The 24,667-nt window shown below is 29.5% G+C and overlaps 2 protein-coding genes across 4 annotated transcripts; one reads left to right on the plus strand and one right to left on the minus strand.

The window, feature by feature from the left end:
- The first annotated feature begins 715 nt into the window (after positions 1-715).
- Positions 716-1,983, plus strand: LOC129295663 (probable carboxylesterase 6). Its single transcript, XM_054934203.1, has one exon. The coding sequence runs from the start codon at positions 839-841 to the stop codon at positions 1,838-1,840; it is 1,002 nt and encodes a 333-aa protein (XP_054790178.1). The 5' UTR covers positions 716-838; the 3' UTR covers positions 1,841-1,983.
- A 17,055-nt stretch (positions 1,984-19,038) lies between these two features.
- On the minus strand, positions 19,039-23,293 carry LOC129295661 (amino acid transporter ANT1-like). 3 transcript variants are annotated; one of them, XM_054934202.1, is made up of 6 exons: positions 23,123-23,293; positions 22,724-23,006; positions 21,823-22,470; positions 20,373-21,061; positions 20,088-20,284; positions 19,039-19,599 (listed from the first exon to the last, which is right to left on the minus strand). In XM_054934202.1, the coding sequence occupies exons 2-4, from the start codon at positions 22,937-22,939 to the stop codon at positions 20,654-20,656; spliced, it is 1,272 nt and encodes a 423-aa protein (XP_054790177.1). In that variant the 5' UTR covers positions 22,940-23,006; positions 23,123-23,293; the 3' UTR covers positions 19,039-19,599; positions 20,088-20,284; positions 20,373-20,653. The 3 variants fall into 3 exon arrangements, with proteins under 3 accessions (XP_054790177.1, XP_054790176.1, XP_054790175.1); XM_054934201.1 differs by having other exon boundaries at positions 19,039-19,592; positions 20,088-21,061; XM_054934200.1 differs by having other exon boundaries at positions 20,088-21,061.
- Positions 23,294-24,667: the final 1,374 nt, after the last annotated feature.

A 24,667-nucleotide genomic window follows, 5' to 3' on the forward strand; every position in this document is an offset into this window, starting at 1 on the left:
ATTCTCACCAATGCTTTACCTTTCATTAAAAGCCCATTTCCTTTCAGCCCAAACATAGCCACTGGCCCATCAGTTCAGTTGACAACTCATAATCCAGTCCAAGTACTTCTTAGGCCTATCCGTTACAGTAAGATGGTTCGATGGTGACTCAGACCTAAGTAAAGGATAACAAGGACACAAACACAAACTGTGCAAATACTGAAATTGACTTTTAAATAAGTAAAAAATTTAAAAATTAAGTTTTTAAATAAGTTAAAATTACTAAGACCAAAACAACTAGTTTTCCATTTTATTAACGATTTAAAATACCTAAACCAATATATATATATATATATATATAATAATAAAAATAATAAGTTTAGTTCATTTGGTTCAAGTTTTTAAAATTGAATCGAATCAAATTAATTAATTTTGTCAAAAAAAATATTAAACTGAACTTAATTTATAATTGATTTTGATCAGTTCATCTTAGGTTGATTTGATTTGGCTTGGTATAATTAGTTTGGATTAGTTTTGAATACTATTAAATTATATGAAATAAAAATAATAATCGATGAAACTTTATTGTTTTGTCAAATAACATCTTATGATAACTTTTAAAACCCATACATTCTTTTTACATTTATATCCTTATTTAACATAATATCTCAATTAAATTTCTATATTAATAATATCCTCTAGCATTTATGAAAAAGAAAGGTTTTAATTACATATTGAATTAATGTTAGTTAATTAACAGGATGCTTATATATACTATACCACTTCCCTGAAAGTTCAAGGCATCCAATCGCTCCACTGCAAATACACTTTACTAACTATCATCACCTTCATTTCTGTCATGGACACCCCGAGGAAGCTCGTTGACCAAGTCGGATGTTGGCTCAGACTCTATGACGACGGTTCAGTAGATCGCACCTGGACCGGCCCTCCTAACTTTAAATTACTCACTGAACCGGTTCCTCCTCAGCCTGAATTCCTCAACGGAGTTGCCACCCATGACGTGGTCATCGACGACGTTTCCGGTCAACGTGTCCGGATTTACCTACCGGAGACAAAATCCCACGATAAGCTTCCGATTCTCCTCCATTTTCACGGCGGTGGGTTTTGCATAACCCAAGCCGACTGGTTCATGTACCACCAGTTCTACAGACGGCTCACCCTAACGGCCCGGGTCATTTGCGTATCTGTCTATCTCCGCCTCGCCCCCGAGAACCGACTCCCGGCAGCCATTGATGACGCTTTCTCCGGTCTTACCTGGCTCCAATCGGTGGCAAAGCGCGAGAAGCACCCGCCCGAATGCCTTGTTTCTGCCGACTTCAACCGTATTTTTCTTATCGGTGACAGCACTGGTGGGAACCTAGTTCATGAGGTGGCCGTGCGAGCCGGGAAGCATGACCTGACGCCGCTGAGAGTCGCCGGAGGGATACAGGCGCATCCTGGATTTGTCCGGTCTAGGCGGAGCAAGTCGGAGTTAGAGAATCCCCAGTCGCCGATCTTCTCGTTAGACATGATCGACAAGCTGTTGATCTTGGGGTTGCCGGTTGGCAGCAACAAGGACCACCCGATAACGTGTCCTATGGGGAAGGCGGCGCCGTCGCTGGAGGACGTGGAAGTCCCGCCGCTGCTGGTGTGCGTGGCGGAGAAGGACATGATGGTGGATACGGAGATGGACTACTGTGAAGCGATGAGGAAGGCGAAGAAGGAAGTGGAAGTGTTTGTGAGCAAAGGTATGGGACATTCGTTTTATCTGAACTCAGTTGCGGTGGAGACAGAGGCCGATACGGCGGAGCAAACGGAGTGCCTCATCGGCAAGATCGAAGAGTTCATTGATAGCCACTGAAAAGTGAAAGCTGGTTTCATGACCAGTGGTCGTTGTCTACCACTTTCATCAGGTACTTTTTTCTATTCTTAACTTTTCCCTTTTCAAGATAAGTGGTGTAATAATAAATTTAAAAAATAATGTATGTGATTTTTTTTCCTATTGATTTTGACTTTGGCGTTGTGCGTGATTTGTCGTAATTTATCTTAGCTTATCGGGGTGAATTATGAATTGGTTCTGGTCTTTGTGAATTCGAGAAATACTAGCTATTTATATTTTTTCATTCACCTTTTAGACTTTTAAATATTAATTATATTTTTATGGTTAATTATATTTTATTTTTTGTTTGTGACAGATGAAACTTTAAAAAAAATTATTCAAATTAATATTATTATAATTTCTGATAAAGCTTATAACATTATAATTTATTAAAAGAAATCTTTATATTTTGGATTGTAATTTAAACTTTTTAGTATATTTATGATGGAGTATATATTTATTTTGAATTGCATTATGTTTTTTAAATGATTTAAGAGTTTTATTATTATTTGGATAATTAATTTTTAGAAAGAAAATATAATTTTTTATCTCCAAAAAAATGAAAAGAGGTTAATTTTTAATTTTTAAAATTAACAAAAACATAAAAAATATTATTTTATTAATGAGTTAGCCCGTCAACCTACTATGAATTAACGAATTAACAGGTTGACAGAAATATAACCTATCTAAAATGAGATTTATGTGAACTTACCATGCTAAGCTGGCAACTCATTACAAGCCAACTTGCAAGTCACGACCTGACTCATATTAAGAGCTCTATTTGTGAATGAATTATGGATTGGTTAGGTTTAATTTATTACAGACTCAAGATTGAACTAATGTTTTCACCTCTAAAATGGCAGTGATTATTAGTCCTAAAATTCTCCGAAGGTTCCCTGAAAATATTGCATGAAAGTTGTGACCGTACAATACGTGTGGACAGTCGGTATTAAGTACTAACTAGTCAATTGACATATATGATATATTGAGTGCGTATCATGAAAATTTTGGTTATCGCTGCCAGCGGAGGGATCGGAACGCCAATGACCAAAGCTCCAGCAAATGGATTGTGTGTGCGTGTTTTAAATTTTTTGTTAGTTAATACATAGGGGTATTTTCGTCCATTCAGCCCTTCATTTTCTGATTATTTTAATGCACTTGATCCTTCAACATGCCTTGGTCATTGAGAATAATTTCTCTTCCACAGAGGAATTTCCTAGCAATTTTTCCTAAAACTAATTATAAATAAATACTTCAAATTTCCAAAAGCATTCTAAAGAGCTGAGTTGACTATTAAATTTCGGAGGGATGTGGTAGTTTCCTTTTATGTGTTATGCAAATTTTCATTTGGAGCAAAACTTGTTAATACTTCCCCTTTAAAAATACAAAGCATTTTTTTAGATAAAATGTTAAAAACTATAAGGCATGTTGGGTCTTTCAAGATGCAATTAATCAAGAAATTCTTTTACGGACCCGATACACTACATCATTCATGATCCATCCTATAAAATTGCACCAATTAAATTAAATAAAATTTTATGTATCATTATTTTAATAACTTTATCACTTTATTTTTATAATAAAATGTCTATTTAATTTTTTGTGTTTTCTCCCTTTATTGTTATTAATGTCAAAATTGATGTATATTTAATGCCATTTAAATATTATATTTTTATTAAATAGACTATGAATGATGTGATGTACAAGGTTTATATAAAAATTTCTCGCAATTAATGAAATTTTTCCAAAAGTGTCTTTAACTAAGGGTATCATTAATAAAGTCTTATAACTAAAATACCTATTAAATAGAGTTAAATATAAAAAGAGTGTGCGATTTTAAAGACAAATTGATGTGATTATGTTAAAAATGATTTATATAATATGGGGGGTATTATGCGAGACAACTAGAAATTAATTATTGAATTTAGGAGGGGCAACTGTCTTTTGTGTGACTTGTGATTTATTTTAGGAAAAAATATAAATTTAAATTTCTATGCTTTGCTCGTATTTTACCATTCGTTCTTACACTTTTTTTTCTTCAATATTTTAGATCTCTCTATAAACAAAGTGTAGGGATTTCAGATGAGACTAAAACAATGAAAAACAAAAATATAGATACTTAAAATATAAAAAAAAATGTAGAGACTAATAACAAAATACGAGTAAAATGCAGAAATTTAAAGTTATATTTTTTTTTTATTTTAAGACCAGATTGTTTATATAAAAGGACTAAAGTCCTTGAGACCGATTTTATGCATCTATGATCTTTATTTGTAATAGTTTATTGCATGATCCTCTTTCACAATTTCCCTTAAATCTATTATTTACTAGAATGACGACATGAAATGGCAGGATAGAATTTTTCTATACCAAAGAAAGAAGAAAATTTTTTAATTTAGGAACTGTTTGGATGAAAAGAAATTTTGGAAGAAAATATTTTTTTTTCCCTGTTTTGGAATTTGGATAAGAAAAAAAAAGTAGGATGAGAAAAAATTAGGCATATGAGTATGACCCACAACATTTTTCCCCAACCTTTCTCTCCACACGTGAAGAAAGATTTCCAGAGGAAGCATTGTATTCCACACGTTGCCTCCAATGGCCTCATTTAATTTCATAGCAATATAACTAACAATTTGCAATACAAGCAATATAATTCGAAAAATTTCTTACTCTCATTCCATAATTTTAATAATCAAAATAATATTTTGAAAGTGAAAATGCTAATTTATATTAAAAAAAACAAAACCTGTCAAACATATCTTCACTTTTAATAATTTTCTATTCTCATATTCTTTTTCAATTATTTGCAACCCTCAAAACACTAATTTGCAAGTCAGATTTGTTAATTTGTTATAGGAAATCCATGCAAAAATATATTTAATATGTTTTTCTTTACAAATTAATGAATTCACTTTCATGTTCTTTTTGGAGTTGTAAATCAAGAAATGAGAGTAGCGAACTTTTAAACCAATTTACTAGTAAAAGATATTTGGTCCTCATTCTAGATTTTCTTGATCTTTTGATCCTTATTTAAGTTAAATTTAATCTTTTTGATCCTTTAATATCGCTCTCCTTTAAAATTATATAATTTGTTCATATTGAAAATAATGAAGCAAAAATGTACTGAATCATTTTTCATAACATCAAATTTCCTATACTAATTTTGAAAATAAATTGTTTGCACGAAAAGTTAGAGAACCCATCACAAAGGATAAGAATGATACTCCATTTGATCCTTGTTATAAAACAAATCTAACCATATCACTAGAGTAAGGGAGGAGTGGTTAATTTATTAATTTGTTTGAAAAAAAAATAAACTTCTAATTTCACTCATATTCAAATGCAAAAAATTTCAAATCTACATTAGATTTTCTATCATAATTAATGAGTTCAAATAGAAGTAATATTGAAAAAATATATTCTCTTCGTTCAAAAATGTAAGGCATTTTTTAAAGAGTTTGATGTTAAAAAATATAAGGCATTTTTAATCTTTTGAGGTATAATCATTGCCTTTTTTTTAAAAAAAAGCATCCCCATTGATAATAACTTTATATTTATTGTAGGATGTTTAATAAGAGTAAATATAAAAAGATAAGGTTAGTTAAAAAGTAAGTAACTACTTTATTGAGGGTGAGTTTCAGTTTAAAATAATTTATATTTTTTAACGGAAATAGTAACTAATATATTACCAAGTGTCTTATATTAAGGACTATCAATTTCTTCTATAAGGAGTCTTATGACAAGGACCAAAGGAATATTTCTAATCTCTCACATGAAAAACGAGAGGATTTGCTTCCTTGCCAATATTGAGAATTATTATTTATTATTATTATTATTATTATTATTTATTTCAGATACAAAACATATATAAAAGCAGTACAAATTATTATATACTAAGCAGCAAAATTAGTAATTATTAAAATTAAGGTGATCTTCTGCTGAAGAAGAAGGAGGCGGCTCACAGCAAACACACGAACCGCCGTTGCACTTGTGGACTGAACCCGGTTCAGGACATGGTCTCACAGCACAGAATGGGATGCAATCATTATCCTTCACACATCCACTTGCCTCTTCTTCGCTCCAATATTGTGCTTTTATTTTTGGAACAACTACTATGCACAAATATACATGCAAGAAAATTAATTTGGATTAAATAGCCGACAATACAAAGTTTTAAGATTAAGTCAATATATACTACATAAATGATGATGAAAATAATTTTCTTCATAGTTGAATCGGTTATCAAACTAATCAAAGACATCAGTTAACTTGATAGTGTAGTTGAGACGTGGTTAAATTGATAATAATTACATTATTATGCTTCTAATCATACGTTAACAATCTTAGTTCTTGGGTAAAATATGATAATTAAAATTGTAAGTCTCAAAATACTAATTTAAGAATAATAAAAGGTGACTTGCAAGGTATCAATTTAGACAAATAAAAATATGAAAATCTCAATTATAAATTAGGTATTTAATTCTTTACGATCCTTAAAATAATTTGCAACTGAAAATTTCAAATTTATGACCATCAAAGTTAATATTTATAATTCATCTTTTAAAAAAAAATTTGAGACTCAACTATCATTAAGCTTAACATTTAGGACCTAGTTGTCATTTACCCTAAGATTAAGGTGAAAAAATAATGAAATTAAAATAGTTTCAATATTTATATTTTCTTTTTCAATCATCTTCTCTCACACCCAACTCTTTCTTTTTGGTTTTGATAAAAGGAAAAATATACTAATACATCACAAATAGGCTAACTGCTCTTTTAGTATTTTAACTTTACACAAGGTTTTATTTTAGTCTTTTAATTTTATAAAATATTTTTTTAATCTTTTAATCCTAAAACCATTAATTTTATTGCAAAGAATTCCTACACTTAACTTTTAAATATTGACAAAATGTTGTCACATTTTGACATATTAAATTTATTTTGTTTAAAACAAAAATGATTGACCTCCACTCTATGAAATTATTATTATCAAATATGGCCTCACAGGCATTTCAGAAATATCTTTGATATATTTATTTAATCTCAAGACACTTTAAAAATCTTAGGATAAAATAATTTAATTTTCTTGACCAATTGAACCAAACGTTAGGTAAAAGTATACAAAATCCACAATGCTATTTAAAATTCAACTCCCTTGCAAAATCTCTTCTTTTTTAATATAGAAACAGAGAATATATTTTGAAATCAATCAAATATGTAGTATAAAATTTATAATAAATCATGCTATTTAATACTTATAAAATACACAGAGAAAGAAGAAAGGTATGAGTTTTACCAGATGCCATGAGAAACAAAACCATTAGGCAAGCTAATGAAGATTTTTCCATTTCTTTTATAATTTGTATTTGCTGTAAACACCAGAAACTGTGTTTTTATTTTGTTTTATGTTGAAGGAGAATGTACACGCACGCATGTGTGTGTGTGAGGTAGAGTGAGATAATAGGCGGGGTATTTATAAAAAAAAAAAATCAAATACATTGAATTATTTAGATATACAAGAAATAAATACTACAGATATGGTTTTCTTTAAAAAAGTTTGAATGTAATTCTTCAATGGATTTGAAAAATACAAATTCAATTAAATGGATTTGTATTTTGAACAGTATCTGATAGATTAAATGCTTGCATGAACATAATAAGAAGACTAAAATGTGCATTTGATCATCTAATTTTATTTAAGATTTCAGTTTAATTTATTAATTTTATAAAGTATCATTTTGGTTCTTTAATCTTAACACTAATGTTTTAAATTATTATTTTTTGTGTCACTTATTATTATTTTATAAAATTAAATTTAATATGTTAACATTTGAAAATATTTTGTTAATATTTAAAAATTCGATTTAGACTTTTTTATTGTTAATAAAACTAATAGTGTTAGAGTTAAAAGACTAAAAATATACTTTATAATGTTAAGTGATTAAAATAAAATTTTTTATAAAGTTAAATGACTAAAGGAAGGCATTAACCTAATAAAAAATGCTAATTTTTAAGTACAAATCAACAATTTTTTTAGTAAAAGTATACACTATACAATTATGTCTCGGACATAGTCAGAATTAAATATAAATAATTATTTAAATTTTAGTTTATCATATTATGTGAGGCCATCCTCTTCACTAAACTCAACTCCTCATGCTTGCTTTGTAAATATATTTATTGTACTTGATATAGCATTACACAATCTTATACATACATTACCCAAAAAACACACACACACACATCATTCAAACTACACAGTCTATAATCAAAATTGAATTTTTCTTACCCAAAAAATTGAAATTTAAATTTCCCACATAAAATTTTATTTTAATTAATATATCTTTTATTCAAAAAGTTTCTATCGAATTATTACTTATCCTTTGTCAAAAATCTAGCTTCAATAATCTGATTTATTTTGAGACCAAGTGTCTGGCAAAAACAAAAAAACAAATTTAACTAAAAATTAAGAAGCCATAGGCCATTCATGGTTTTTTCATAAGATATATATTTTGCTCCCCTACTTTTTACTTTTTTAAAAAAAATCAATTTAATTATTATCGTATTCTCCACACTTTGTTCTGTTTCTTGCTTAATAAATCAAGCTTTAATTTCTAGATATAATCTTGTATAAATAAATACTACCAAACTTGATAATATGTTTGCTTAATGTAGCCTTTTATTACCCAAAAAAACTTGCTAATATTTTACTAGATAAAACTTGTTAATATTTTACTAGATAAATTAGTTTTTACGATATGCTCTATATAGATATATTTATTTTATATACAACATAATAAATAATAGATTAGCATGATTAATTCTACTTAAAATAAACATTTTGCAAACAATTGTATTAAAATAAGGGTTAAAGATTTTTTCCCCTTAAATTTTTGAAAGAGCATTGGACACTTTATACTGAAAGGTACATAGGGCAATATATCTCCTAAACAATTTTTTTCAAGAGTAAAATTATCCTTCCATCAAAGACTTGTTATTTTCTTCATTACCTATTGACGTGAAATAATTGTGGGGTTCACACATAGTGACTGCAAAACATTTTGACCCATTTTGACAATTTGATGTAAGCCCAAATGGCTAAAAGTGGCAATGCCAATAGCCAGAATCAGCTTGATTCTAGCAGCAAAATGACTTAGAATGCCTTTTTATCACTATACGTGACCCCACAACTGTTTCACATTAGCAAGTAATGGAGAAGACGACTGGTTTATGACGGAAGGGCAATTTTGCTCCTAAAAAAATTGTTTAGGAGCTGTTTTGCCTCACCTTTCAACATAGAGTGCCCATCATTTCTAAAAAGATTTGGGAAGAAAAATATTCTTTAACCCTTTAAATAATATATCATAAAACAATGTTTAATAAAATATAAGAAATTACAAAACATTTTGTCTCCAATGACTAAAGGTCATTGGTCTGTATGTCAGTATCAAGTCTCTTCTACTAAATCCACCTAGTATGTTGATTTTAAGTTTTTCATTTACTCCTTGTAAGCAAACCAATTGTGTGAAACTTTTTTCATTTCAAGACAAACATGAGAAGTCACGTTTATTACATGCATTTCATAGTATATTAGACTTGGTTAATGCATTCTTTAGTGTTATAATGCGCTTTCTTAGCCATATTTTGCCTAAATGCTGGAGTTTTAGTGCATAAAAGGTATTTTAAGCATATATAAAATTGACTTTCTACCAAAATTCCGCTAAAGCACTGATCTTATGCCTTTAGATGAGCAATTTTTATTGGTGAAATTAGTTTCATTGATTCATCCTAGGTTAGAAGTTACTAGAAAAACAATAATCCTAGGTTGTCTTGTGAATGAAATGTGCATTTGCTTTGAATTTGTGTTAAGTGTGTAAGAGTTCCTATGTATTCTCTACACTTGTATCTTAGTCTTTCATTTCATTTTACACATTTAATTTTAATACTTCTACCTAAGTTGAATTTAATTGTCACACACTATGGTGTATATTTTTGTTGAATATTTTGTTCTCTTGGATTTTAGGTCATATTATAAAGGAGAATAAAGTGTGTGCAATATCAATTTTCAATCGGCCACTTGAAGAAGCAATAAAGGACGCCACATTCTCGTATTTCACCAAGGTACAAAATATACTTGGAGGAAAAGATACACTATATCACAAATGGAAGAGTGGGTACATAGGAATGTTGTAGAAGAATCAAGAGAGAATATCGATACTTGACAACTTGACTAGCCACTTGTACAGTGGAATTATTACCATTTCCCTCAAAAACACCAAACTCTCACTCACTTGCTTTGTTAGTTTTGGCTTTATTGACTAAATTGACACTAGGTTTGTATGTTTGTATCTTCGACACCCAACTTTCTCTTACTGTCTCACTTTCTATCTTAACTTATTTGAATTTTCTCTCTTATCAGTTTCTTTCATTTCATTTTCTCTCCACTTTTCCATCACTTTCTCTCACTTTATATCTCTCAATTCACCATCAAATCGCTGGTTCTTGGTCTCATTCTTCTTCTCTCCTGAAAACTGTCTCATTCGTATAGAAATCACCCTCGTCGTGGCTTGATATATATCTTTGTTAGCAATTTCTTGGAGACAGCTTGTATGTTCAATTTCTTGGAGATGGACATGGATGCTTTGAAGATGAAGATAGAAAGCTAAGCTCTCTTGGTTCCATGGATCATTGAGGAAGGCTTGAGTTCAAGATCTTCACAAGACTAAGCCTCTGTAATCCTTCTACTTCTTCAATTTATTTTTGTTAATTCTTACATTTTAGAATTGATGTATTGTTCTTGATTCGGCCTTGGAGGTCAAATCATTAATAAAAGGGGTTTGATCCATTTTCTTTTTTTGTCTTGATCAAATGGTGTTTGTGATTGGCATTGAGTTGAGCTTATCTCAAGAACATATCATCGATATTTCACTCTTGGTCCATAATTACTCAAGATACTAAAGTGCTGAATTGGTTATCGAGGTTGTCTTGTGACTGGATTAGTGTCAAAGTATAGATTTACTCACTTCGCTTGTGAAAACCAAAACCAAGAGATTAGATTGCCTAAGTCATTTACACAGAACTATGATTGCCTAAATGCCAAATTCATTGTCTCCTAGGAATCCATCATACATTGATCACTCTCATTCATTTCTATTGCCTCGTTAGAATAATTGCATTCACACTCTCTCTGCCTCTTGAAATCACTCTTGATAATTTGACACACTTCAAAATCACTCTAAAATCAACTTAGACTAGCTTTTAAGACGATGACCTAGGATGTGCCCCTTACGCATAATGGTTCATTTAGAAATTGAATTTGTTTCAATAAGTGACTATTGAAATTACAGTACTGGAAAATTGTTTTTTTTTTTTGTAATATGTTGAAAGGAGAATGCCTTCGTATATATGTGTGTGTAATGAAGATTAATTATATAGAAACAATATTTAATACATTGAATATTTAATTATTAGTGTAAGAAATAAATACACAGATATGGTTTTGAAAAGTTTGGATATAATTCCTCAAATGTTTGATTTGAAAAAAAAAAAAATTTAATAGATCGCAAAAAAAGTTAAAAAAAAAACAATTTAACGGGTTTGACTTTTTTTGTTTTTTGATTCGGCACAGTTGTCCATAATTCTATTTAAAGTATGTTTAGGTACTATATACTAACACTTCTTTTATTGAGATTTAAGTATTGGTTCAACATTTCATAAGCACTTATTTATTAAAATAATAAATACTAATTTTTAACAATTTAATTTCGTAGATATGCAAAAGTATAACAAGTTTTTGGATACCGAAGTCACTTCAATTTCATTTTTACTTGGAACCTTGTTAAGCATCCCCATACTTTTTTTACCACAATTTTGACTATATATAGTTTAACCATAATTTTGACCACATTATCTTTTAAACCAGTAATTTGAAATTACCAGTCATGTCTCAAATAAAAGTTAAGTTTACTAAATAATAATATCAATTTTGATTTTGGACTAAGTGAAAGTTTACATAACCATTCATCATTCAAACATAATATAATGAAATAAACTGGCACAATTTGTTTCAAATAAGATGTAAGTAATCTTTATTGATTTTTATTATATTTCAGATCTATAACATAGACATAGTACAAATACATGTATGAAGGAAGAGAATTAATTATTAATGAAATTAAAATGATCTTCTGCTGAAGAAGAAGATGAAGAAGGCTTCTGACAACAAACACACCAACCACCATAGCACTTGTTGACTAAACCTTGACATTTTCTGAAAGCACACGGTGCGTCGCAATCTCCATCACTCCCACATTTACTTTGATCTCCTCTTATTTTTGGGACAACCCCTATAAACATAAATAAAATTTGTGTTACAAATATAGTTTTCAATTTCTGAACTTAATTTACAGTTTATATTAAATTTATGGCAATACAAGTTTTTCAGTCATTGTTATATATATATATATATATATATGAATGGTGACAAAATTATAACTGTCAAGTATACTTTACAATTAAAACTACAAAAATTTAAAATTGAAATTTCAGAAATTTATAATTTAAAGGATTTTATTTTACATTAATTTTACTATCGGGTCTTCAATTGTTATTATCCTCAATAAGAATATATATCCACATGTTTGAGTATTGGACCAAAAAACTATAAAAAATTGTAATAAAATATTTGGAACTACATATACTACCTCTAATTCCATTTAGGGGGGAGGAGAAATATGCTTTTTTTTTGTCCTAATTATAATGGATGTTATTAATTTCTTTTATCATAAGTTTTTTCTTGTATCCCTATTAAATATTAGTGTACATGATTAAAAATCCTCGAGTTTCTCATTCATTCCTTCATCTATAAATAGACGTAAAGTTAAAATTAAAATTTTATTATATTTTTAGATATAGTTAAGAGATTTTAAATTGTTTTATAATTTTAATTAAATATATTAAAAAGTGATATATAAATAAAATTAGATGGAGTATAAAAATTATGTGTGTTTTCCCAATAATAATGGTGAGCAATACCGCACACACGTGCATACAGAGAATGCAGAAAAAAGGGGGGGGGGGGGAGAGAGAGATGGATTACCAGATACAATCAGAAACAAAACCATTAAGCAAGCCAAATTGGGCCAAACTTTTGCCATTTCTTTGATCTTTTTTTATGCTATCAACACCAAAGAAAATGGATTTTTTTTGTTATATGTTGTAAGGATAATGCCTTCCTATATGTGTGTGTGTGTGTTGGCAACGTAAATGAATTACATGGAAATAAAATCTAATACATTGAATATTTAGTTATTTTGGTAAGAAATAAAATTTACAGATATGGCTTTGAAATGTTTGGATATTATTCTGCAATATGATTAATTAAGAAAAAAAATCAATTAGATGGATTTATACTTTGAATTGTACCTAATAAATTAAATAATGTTAATAAGGTATCATGGTAAGAAATACTAATTTTTTTTGGGTAACCACAAAGAGTAGACTCTGCTAATAATAGAGATTATCTCTCTTATGGTGCGGTTGGATTAATGAAATTTAAATTTAAATTAAATCTTTTATTTAGATATATAAAAATTTATGAATTTTAATTTGGTTCAAATTCAAATCTATTTTAAATTATAATTTATTTATAAGTTTAAATTTTCTCTACACCCTAATAATTTAATATTTTAATCAGTTTAAACAAATTGTTCTCTTTACATTGATACCTCTACAACTCCCATACATTTTCTCATTTCTTATCGATTAAAAATATATAAACTCATCATTTCTAATCTTTTTATTTTATTTTGAGTTTCAATTTATCTCTTTCTTTATTTAAAATTTTTTAAACTATTCAAACAAATAATTTTAAATATATAGATTTCAAATGTAAGATTTTAGATGCTAGATTTTAAATCTAAAATTCAAATATAAATTTATCAATGCAAATGCCACCTTAAAATTTTGAGAGGAAATAGTAAATCTGTCCCAACTAAATTGCATGGATATGGAAACAAATATAACTAGTTAAGGCACTACTTTTATACCATTAAAAATAAAAAATATTTGGAAAAACTCAAGTCAAACTGCAACTTACCAGTTAATTAAAAATTCAGTCCAACGGCTTCTATAAATGGATTATATTATGCTATTTATAATTTGTGAACAATGCAACTTAATTACTATAAAATTTTATATTTTATGCTAAAGCAATTAGGACTCAATTTATACTTTCTTTGAATTATACCATTGATTTTAATAGACATTCATATATTGGTTTTGAATTCACTATGTTTTGAATAGAACAAATAAATAAAATGATTAAACTATTAATTTATCCCTGAATTTTTTTCAAGTGTGTTGAGTACCTTCAAGTCAAGGGTAGCACAATATTGCCCCTCATTTTTAAAAAAATGGAGCAATGTCATCTCTTCGTTAAATATCTGTTAGGTGATCTAAAAAAAAATACAGAGAAGGACCTAGAAAATTATAGAAAATGATTTTATAACAAAATTAATCCTAATCATGTGACTTAAACTACAAAATTTTAATAGCTAATGTTATTTCTTATCCATATAAAAGACTAAAATATCATTTTAACTAATCATTTTGATCAGTTACCAAGCACTGATAAGTAATTAAAAATAATAATTTTTAATAACATTTTATTAAAATATTAATATCTTAATATTTGATAAAACAAACATTATTGGTATTTATAAATTTTCATGCATGATTTACAAGTCAACTTTTAAGATATACAAATTTCTGAAGGAGGGCTTATAAATTTTAGAGGAAGACTTCTAATTATCATATTATTTTAATCTACAAATTAATTAGTGTGAAAAATATATTTACCTATAAATTTCAGAAATACTAGTTGAGTTGTTAATATTTAAAAGAGGATTTATAAATTTTGGATGAATATTTATAAATAATAATTAAATTATTTTATATTTTAATAAAATTTTATTAAAACAAATACGATATTCTTAAATTACTTGCTGACTTTTTCAATATTGGTGATCCGATAATCACTTGGTAGTCAGTCAAAATGGTATTTTCATATTTTATATAGATAAGAAATAATATTAGTCTATTGATATTTATTTAGTTTGTAATTTAAGTCCCTTAAATTATATTGTCATTTTATATAGTTTTATGAATCATTTTTTGCAATTTTCTATGTCATTTTTTGTTATTTTTTTATTAATTGACGGTCAAATTAATGAATATTTAATGAAAGTACAATGATATTTCTTCATTTTTTACCACATGAGAGGTAATATTGCACGACCTTTCAATGCAAAGGTACCCAGCACACTTCAAAAGAAGTTCATAGGCAAAGGAGCATTTTAACCCTAAAACAATAATATAAACTAAAATCAAGGTTTAATTTTTAGTCCAATGTTGTGTAATATATTACTCCTATTTTTAGGGCTATATTCCCGAGCAACCTGTGTTTGTTGGACAAGTAATTTTTACATGGACTAGGAGTATCATATCATCTATACTTTATTCAATAAATTATACCAATTCATTCAAATAAAAATTTAATATTTTTTATAATAATTTTTTTAATGTGTTATTATTTTTAATGACATTTTTTTGGGAGTAAAGTTACTTTATAACTTCTTGCATTTTATCTCTCCCCTCATTTACAATGATGACAGAGAGAAAAGATAAGGAATTAAAAGAAGTTAAAATGGCATAAATGAGGCATATCACATACGATTAAATGAATGAATTTGAAATAGCATGCTTTTGTTAGATAGTATACATATGACGTGGTGTGTTAGGTTTATGCCAAAAATTCTCTTGGACTTTTTTTTTGGGTAAAGTATGAATATGAGTGAAAAATAATGAAAATTACTTTTTTTAATAAAAATATAAAGCATTTTTTTGAGGTTAGATGTTAAAAAATATAAGACATTTTTATTTTTTAATACATGATTGATAAGTTTTTTAAAAAATTCTTAATAAATAAACCAATCAAGCATTCATCTTTAAGTGAGACATACCTTGTTAAGCAAAAACAAATACAAAAAGATAATATTAATTTAAAAATATTTAACTAACTCATTTGAGAGTGTAATTTAATTAAAAATATCTTAAATTTTTTGAAATGGGGGTATTTAATATGGAGAGGAGATACTATTAGTTTTCATTTACTCATAATAAGCAAGCTCAATCGTGAAGAACTTTTGCCATTTCTTCTCTCTGTTTTTTTTTTTTTTTTGGGGTTTTGCGATTAGCACTAAAAAATTGTTTTTATTTTGTTATATTTTGGAAGGAGAATGCCTTCTAATACACACACACGCACATGTACGATGAGAACGAATAATATTGTTGTCAAATTCTCGAATTCACTTTTTAGATAAATTTATTATTTTTATATTTTTAACTTATAAATTTATGTTAACTTATTCATAAATTAAAAGTAGTAAAAACTTTATTATATTTGTAAGTTGATTGTCTGGGTTTATCATTTTTAAGTTTTTAACTTATAAAATTATATTAACTTACTTATGAATTTAAATTATATACAAATTCAATTAAACGTGCTAAATTTATCAATTTCTTGTCAAGTCGAACAAGTTAGATATATACTGTGTAGAACTCGGTTCGTAGAAATAGTATAACTCGATTCAAAGAAAAATATAACTCAAGAGGAAAAAATTAATATTAATAAAAAAATAAAACAAGAAACACTAAAATAAGTTCAATGATTTATATTTAAAATTTATATGTTGAGTATGATAATATGAATGTAAACCAATTTAATTTCATTGATTTATGTTTGAAATATATGTAAATCAAATTATGATCATATTTTATATTTTAATAATTCAATCATGTACTTTTAATAGCTATTTTATTAATATAGATAAATATTTATGATGGGTTTACTTAAATTTATGAGTTTAACAACCTTGAATTATATAAAAATAATATCTAATACATTGAATATTTACTTATTCGTGTAAGAAATAAACATCACAGATATGGTTTTATAAATAGTTTGGATATAAGAATTCTTCAAACGATTTATTTGAAAAATAATAATGTAATGGGTTTATATTATGAATAGTATTTCATAAGCATGGAAGTAGTAAATACTAATTTCCAACAATTTAATTGCATAGATATGCAAACATATCAAGTTTAGACGCCACTTGAATTTCATTTTTACTTGGAACCTTGTTAAACTATATATGTTGGGCAACAACAAAAAAGTTGTATTTTGGTACGAATCTAATTAATTAAATTATGTATATTTAAAGAACGGTTTTCCTGATCATCCTTTGGAATGAGATCTGAGCCATCCAAATTTTAATCTGGATGATCCAAATTTAAAATATTATTTTATTAATTTATTAAAATAAAAATTTATAAAAATTATAAAATAATTTTAATAAATTTTTACTTTTTAATCTGATTTAGATTTAGTTTAGAGGGTCTAATTTAATATTAAAATTTTTATAATTAAATATTTCAAATTTTTAAGATGTACTCTATACAGTTTAGATATTATATGTAGATTATGCAGAGTACATATGGATAATTAATATACATTAATTATAAAAATTTTAATAAAAAATTTGACCCTTTAAATTAAATCTAGATCAAATTAAAAATAAAAAATTTATTAAAATTATTTTATAAATTTTTATTTTAATAAATTAATATAAAATAATATTATAAATCTGAACTGTTTATATTAAAATGTGAACAATCTAGATCTCATCTCTAGGATAAGTAGTGTTCCCATATCTTTATCGCACTTGTCGACTAAACCTTGACATTTTATGAAAGCACATTGTGCGTTGCAATTTCCATCATTCCGATCCGGCCCACATTCACTTTGGGCTGCACTAATTTTTGGGACAACCCTTATATATACACAGACATAAATAAAAGAGTTAATATATAATTTAAATTTTAAACTAAAAATTTATAAGTGATTTAAACTTTAAACTCATCATTGATATATTTTAAATTTTAAATAATTAAACTTAAAAAAATCTCGCATATACCATTAAATTGATACAAATATTCACTAAGCATTACCAAGTGGTAATTTTTTTTTTTTAAAAAATTGACCCTTGGCTGATGTGTGTGAGGTTTTAATTCTGAGTGAACACATTCCATTTCTGCCCACTCCAGTTAATTTTAATTTCTCGAAGAACGACGCTCTCGTCGCAATAATATCAGAAAAATATCCTTTTAAGTTTGACACCGCTTGGTTCTAGAAGCAAAGTCGTCCTTCTCTACACATAGTGCTCACACTCATTTCTGCTTTCCTTCGCTACCGCTCAATTTGAGAACCAAGCTCTGCTCGGCATTCATGACATTCATGGCATTACCAATATACCCATTGGAAAATATTGGCTTACACAAATGACATGACATTTAAGCAAAATTTGGTCAAAATTTTCTCTCTCTCCTTATCTAACAATCAACATTGGACCAATTTAATGGTTGGGGGAAGGTTGCCTCAAATTTAATTTTTTAGAGTTCAAAAATACTAATTATGAGTTTATGGTTCAAATTATCCCTAATTATATAATTTATGGTTCAAATTGTCATTCAAACCTAAATAAAAATTGTGTTGAAATTATAGTTTTCAATTTCTGAACTTAATTTACTGTTTGAATTAAATTGATGACAATACAAGTTTTTTCAATCATTACTATATATATATATATGAGTGTGTATATATAAATAGTAATAAAACTATAAAAAGTTAAAAACCACAAAATTTTTAGGAATTTATAATGCAAAGGTCTTTATTTTACTTTTTCCCTTACAGCCTTCAATCGTTTATTATCTCCAATAATAAGAATATATGTATGTATTGGTCAAAAAAGTCATAAAAATTATAATCAAATATTTGGAACTACATATATTCCGATCCCTCTAAACTCATTTATAAGGGATATATATATATATATATATATGTTTTTATAGATAAAGTTAATGGGTTTTAAGATTTTTTTTATTTTAATAAAATATATCAAAAGTAATTTATAAATATAATAAGATAGAGTATAGGTATAAGTGCTTGAAAAATTGAGAGATTTTAGTGCAATTGGGTTTTTAAGTCCGGCCATTTAAGACTTGTAAAAGACTAAGATATACTTACTATTTTGTTTCCGTATATTTCAGTACTGAAAATCTTAACAAAAAAAAAAATCTTAAATTGATATGAACCATATATTTACACACACACACACACATTTTGTTAAGGAATGGAGAAGACCAACTAGGATCTGTTATTAAAAAAGTGAATCTAGCCTACGCCTAGAGCGTGATCTTGTAAGAGTTTTGATAAATTGTCTGGTGAATGGTATAGGTCATGCACACCCATATCCATGGAGATATGGCAAAGGAAGCTAGAAAATTAGGGCATTTATTTCCTTCTTGATAGAAGTGATCAATCTCAACTTGCTACCCTCTTTGCATAAGGGAACGGGTCTGCCCAAGCAAGAACTGTTGGCGTTTACAGAAGTCATATCCTATGACAAAAGAGACACGACTAGCAAATAGTCCTTTTGAAACCCTGCTTCCACGTCCAGTTTAGGCCATTAATCATAGCACCTAGATCTACCTGTAGGGGGGTGCACACTTCAATGTTGCGATAGCGCCTATAGACCCACAAGACATCACTATTGCGCAGTTTATACACATGAACCTTGTTAAGAGGCGCTTGGTTGTCATTGCCGATTTGCCCCTATATGCTAACACATTTAATGATAAAAATAAACGAGTGGGGTAATGAATTAAGTACTAATTGCAAATCAATCGAGTTAATGCACCATCATCAAAAGTTCATAAACTTGTTTATGCTCATATCTAAGTAATTAATGAGTTAGAAAGCAGAAAGTATCAAGCTTCTAACACCTATTTAGAGTTGGAAAATGGGAGAGTTCGACTCTTATGGACTCAACTCTTAAGAGCTCATGTCCTGAAACTTAATTTTTTAAAATTCCTCCAAATTTTAAAACTCGACCCTTATATAAAGGACTCAAGGCTAGGTTCATAAGCTTGGTTACAAAAAAATAAAAAATTAATATTATTATTTAATTAAAATATTTTAAAATTAAACATAAAACAAATCCAGGTAATTACTCTAGTTGGCCAAAAAAAAAAAATTACTTTAGTTAAACTTGATGAAAATTAGGGCATCCATATAAAACAATTAGAAATTAAAGTATCGGTCATCTACCAATAACAAGGTAGCAGCTGGCACTCAAGTCAGTTCTGTAGCTCGATATGTTGTGCAGGCCAAGGCCAGAAATAAGTATCGGCCATCTAGCACCCACGACAAGGTAGCAGCTGGCACTCAAGTCAGTTCTGTAGCTCGATATGTTGTGCAGGCCAAGGCCACAAATTCAAAAGATTAAAGCGACAAGCTTGTCGGTCCTGGACCACAGGGAAGGTAAGTACTCTAACTGACCAAACCTGTAACTGATATAAAGGATCAAGTTCTCAGAAATCAATGTTTAACGACCTGACAAATGCAAAGAAGCAATAGACAAGTTTTGGGGCTCATCACTGACAAGAGGAAGCTGATGTAATCCAAATTTGAGGTTGCGGAAAATCACGGTTCCGTATAACTTAATTAACCAAATTGGGAAAGCTCAGGCAACAATGAAGGGGGGGGGGGGGGGGAACAGCATCTTGTGCAGTCTGCATGATATATTCACAGTAAACATTTGTTGTATTACATGAAAAATACCGATTTGTTTTCTAGAAAGGCTTTTACTGAGTAGGATGCAGGTTCAGAAGCATTTAAACTCCAACTATGGTATTGTATGTGCCATAAACAGCAAAAAATAAACCACAGAACAGTACAATAAAATCCAAGGCTTTCTGCCAAAGATGTAGAGAAGAACCAAATAGCTTTAGGTGAAATGTGGCTGGCAAAACAAATGAGATCAATGCACACACAGTACTCCCCACAAATGAGGCAAATACGCCAAAAGCTGGCACGCATGAGGCCAAGATTGCCAGCACAACCACCACAATTGCTCGACTTATATAGATCCAAGTCTTTCCTAATCTGGTTGTTGAATCATTATTGTCCCAGTGGCAAGGCCTGTAAAACCATTTGAGCCTTTTCAGCTTTCCCTCCACAATTTCATTAATAGGGTGAACCATGATTGGGAATGTGAACACCAGCCCCAAGCATAATCCTATCTGTCATAATAGCAATTCGAGATCTCAATGAATAATCAGAAACAATGTTATGAAGATAAAATATGAAAGCTGGCGGCAAAAGAACTGTTAATTGGCTGCTTTATCTGCTACTTATAATGCTTAAAATTTGAAACATTTACCTTAAAAGTGGATTTTATAAGGCATGTATAAGCACAAATCGATCATGTCTATGAATATAATGTGAACCACACCCACACAGGCAGAGAGAAAAACATGCTGGCATACACATGCAAATACGCCGACTAAACAGATACTATGAACAACACAATTTAGGTGACAAGTGTAATAAATATCAAATACTAAATCATCTTCAAGAGCCAGCTGCTTCCACTAATGCCCTCAAATGGATATCTAACCATTTCAATCGTATCCAACCAATCATATCTGATCTTAAGATATCTAGCATGGTTGGTCTGCATTCTTGGAAAGAGCGAGACTGCAAGTCACTAAAATTTTCTCAAGATCTGATTCATGCAATGGTACATTTCCTGAATGACTTTTGCTCGTCTTTTGGCTTTCATCAAATAATATAATTTCAATGTTTATTCATGTCCAGGATACACCGGGAGCAAGATAACACACGATATATATCATTATAAATCCGGAATCAACTAGCCGAGAAAAAGAAAGGGGGGAAATGCAGGATATTGATCAGCTAAGTGAGAGAACCACGAGAGAGTACCACGTCAAACCAAAAGGGCAATACAACATTCCATAACTTATTGTCTTAACCATATTACCTGTACTACCGTAGATGACCAATTCCTGGGGAGATTGAGGGTCACGATATCTCTAGTTTCATCACCATAAGCCATGTAACCAAAAAACCCAAAAAGAATGTACACAAGTGTTATCCCACCAAAGGTCTGAGCCAGCAATCTTGGGAACTTAGCTCTGTCCTGCATCGAATTCTCCAAGGCCAATGTCATCCCAAACCCTTCAAAACAAAAGACTGCCATGCCTCCTGCAAAAGGCAGTCCACCTAAATTGGATGTGATTGCGGTTCTCTGCTCAAATGAGAATTCACCCCTTAATGCTTGCTGTATATCTTCCTTCGCCACAATTCCCATCGCTAGGACATTGCAAATATCAGCAAAAATGCTAAATGGTGCTAAAGCAGATAAGCTCCCTATCCATGATAATCCAATTTCAACTGGCACTAATAAAAATATATAGGATGTGAATGCGAGACCCTGGTTTAGGAAAATAGATTGGAGGTTTTGGCCAATGAATACCAAATATGCAACGGAACCTCCACTCTGTGCTACCAAGATAAGAAATTCTGACAGATAACGACCAATGGATCCAAAGCTCTTATAACCCAGATCCCCATACGTTTTTGCTTCGACTGATGATCCATCTGCTGCCAACTTCTCTCTGCACAAAACCTGTGGCAAGGAAAATTAAATACAAACTTTTCAATAACAAGACACTACCTGACTTCCAAGGAAAGGACGGAAAGGTTCTCTCAGCTAATAGCACGTGACAAATTCCTCGAGGACCTGAGTCATAGAAATAGGTCAACTAGTTCCCGCAGAAATTAATCGTTCCCCAATCAACACCTCGGTGAATCAAACGTCTACAAACTTATGTGCTGGACCAATTTGAGAAGAAAAACTAAGAGAAGGGATGCTCACTCACAAGAAGGAGCATGCAATAGTAGGTGGTCATGCCAACGATAGAAACTCCCAGTGAACCAGCAAGCCAACCAGCGATCCGAAAAGCAAAAGGCAATCCCAGTACACCGGTACCAACTATAGAGACTATGATATTTCCCAGGGTTTGAAGCTTTGAAGTTGTTCCAGAAAGAGGCGATTCCAGCAGAGGGGTTGCGTAGCTTTTTGTGTCTTGCTCCATCGCCTTCTGATCCTCAGTCACGAGTTAACGACCGCTCGCCGATCTGCTATGAATACCTAACTCTTCTCTGGATTGAGTATTATTGGGGTTTGGGATTCAATTTTGGTATGAGAGATGCATTTTCCAAATCAGGATGAATGGCCCTCTGGAAACAGGAAACCAGTAAAAGGAACAGTTTGCTACCTGGTAAACGTTGATTCTGGTCTTTTGTTGGCACGGAAATTACAAGTTACCGCCATTATGTGCCGCCATCCTGCCGAGTCGCTGCTTGAATCTTGAGGAGTTTTCGTTCATGAGATGACAATTCATAACACAGAATGAAGGAGATAAGACATTCTTAGTCTCGCTTTCCATTAACGGATCTTGCAAACATTGGTTGGTTTGATTCGATTTGGTCGCAAAATGCATAAAATTAATTTATCAAATAATATTAAAAATATGAATCAAATTGAATTGAATAAGGTAATAGAATTGAATAAGTATTGAACCAAATTTTAGTTAATTTAATTTTGAACTTCATATTAAATTGCTTGGACTTAAGCCAATTTTATTATTTTTTTTATTAAAGCACTTAAACCAATTTAGTATTTTTTTATTAAAGCAAACAAACTTTATATATAAAATTAAGTTTATGAAGTAATAATAGTCCATTTTAATGAAGGGTCAAAATTTCAACTTATTAAATTATATATTTAGTTTTATTTAAATATAAAGTTAAAAATAATAAAATAAAGTAAAGTAATTAATAAAACAAATATAATTTATAAATTAATAACTTATTTATGTGTGTGTGTGTGTGATAATTCGATTCATTCAGTCAATTTAATTTTAAATTTTACTAACCGAAGTGAACCAATCAACCAATATTTGAAAGGATGAGAACAAAATTCAATTTAAAATCTTGATTATTGTCTTCAGGAAAGATTTTACATATGGTATCATTTGTCTGGGGAGAGATTCGTTTTAGGCCTTAAAAAAATAATAATAAAATAAAAGAGAGATTCTATTTTGGCTAATAATAAAAGAGAGAGAGAGGGAGAGAGAGATTCATTAACTTTAGACAAGCAACTTCATTTTATTTTAGCAAAATACATTAATTAATTTATGGCTTGTTTGGTAGAAAAGAATTGGTGTAACATCCTCAATTTTTAAATTAGATTAATTAAGCCTGAATTAGATTAATTAAGCGTATTAGCAAGGTGTGTGGCCAAAGAGCCTAATAGGCATGTTTGGTTTCAATTTAAGCCCTAAACATGGGTCTGAAGGAGAATAGAGTCACCCAAAAATGAAAAGAGAAAGAAATTCTGAAAGGGGAGTTCTGTACCATGCACCGTGGCTTGTGGATAAGCTACCATGGTGCATGTGTGATGCTTTTTGTGCCATGCACCATGGCACATGATCATTTTCCTGCTGTCATAAGTTTATGAAATAAAGCAAAAAATAGAGGAAGAACATAGAAATATGAGAAAGCAATGGGAAAGAAATGTTAGGGCTTAGAGAATCTGAGTATTGGAAGTATTTTGGAGCTCATAAATATTAATGGTAAACTTCTTTTCTTAAATCCTTCTCTTCTTCCATTTTCTTAGTGGTAAAAGTTAGGGTTTGATTGATAATGGTGATTTTCGGTCCATAGAGGCTATAAGTTCGAATTCATTGACCTAAATAGAGTTAATAAGACTAGATTGAGCTAATGAAACTTGATATTTATAGAGTTATGATGATTGCTGG

The sequence above is a fragment of the Prosopis cineraria genome, unplaced genomic scaffold (assembly GCF_029017545.1).
Source record: "Prosopis cineraria cultivar Desert tree isolate PC_DT_omini unplaced genomic scaffold, ASM2901754v1 PC162, whole genome shotgun sequence".
NCBI lineage: Eukaryota > Viridiplantae > Streptophyta > Magnoliopsida > Fabales > Fabaceae > Prosopis > Prosopis cineraria.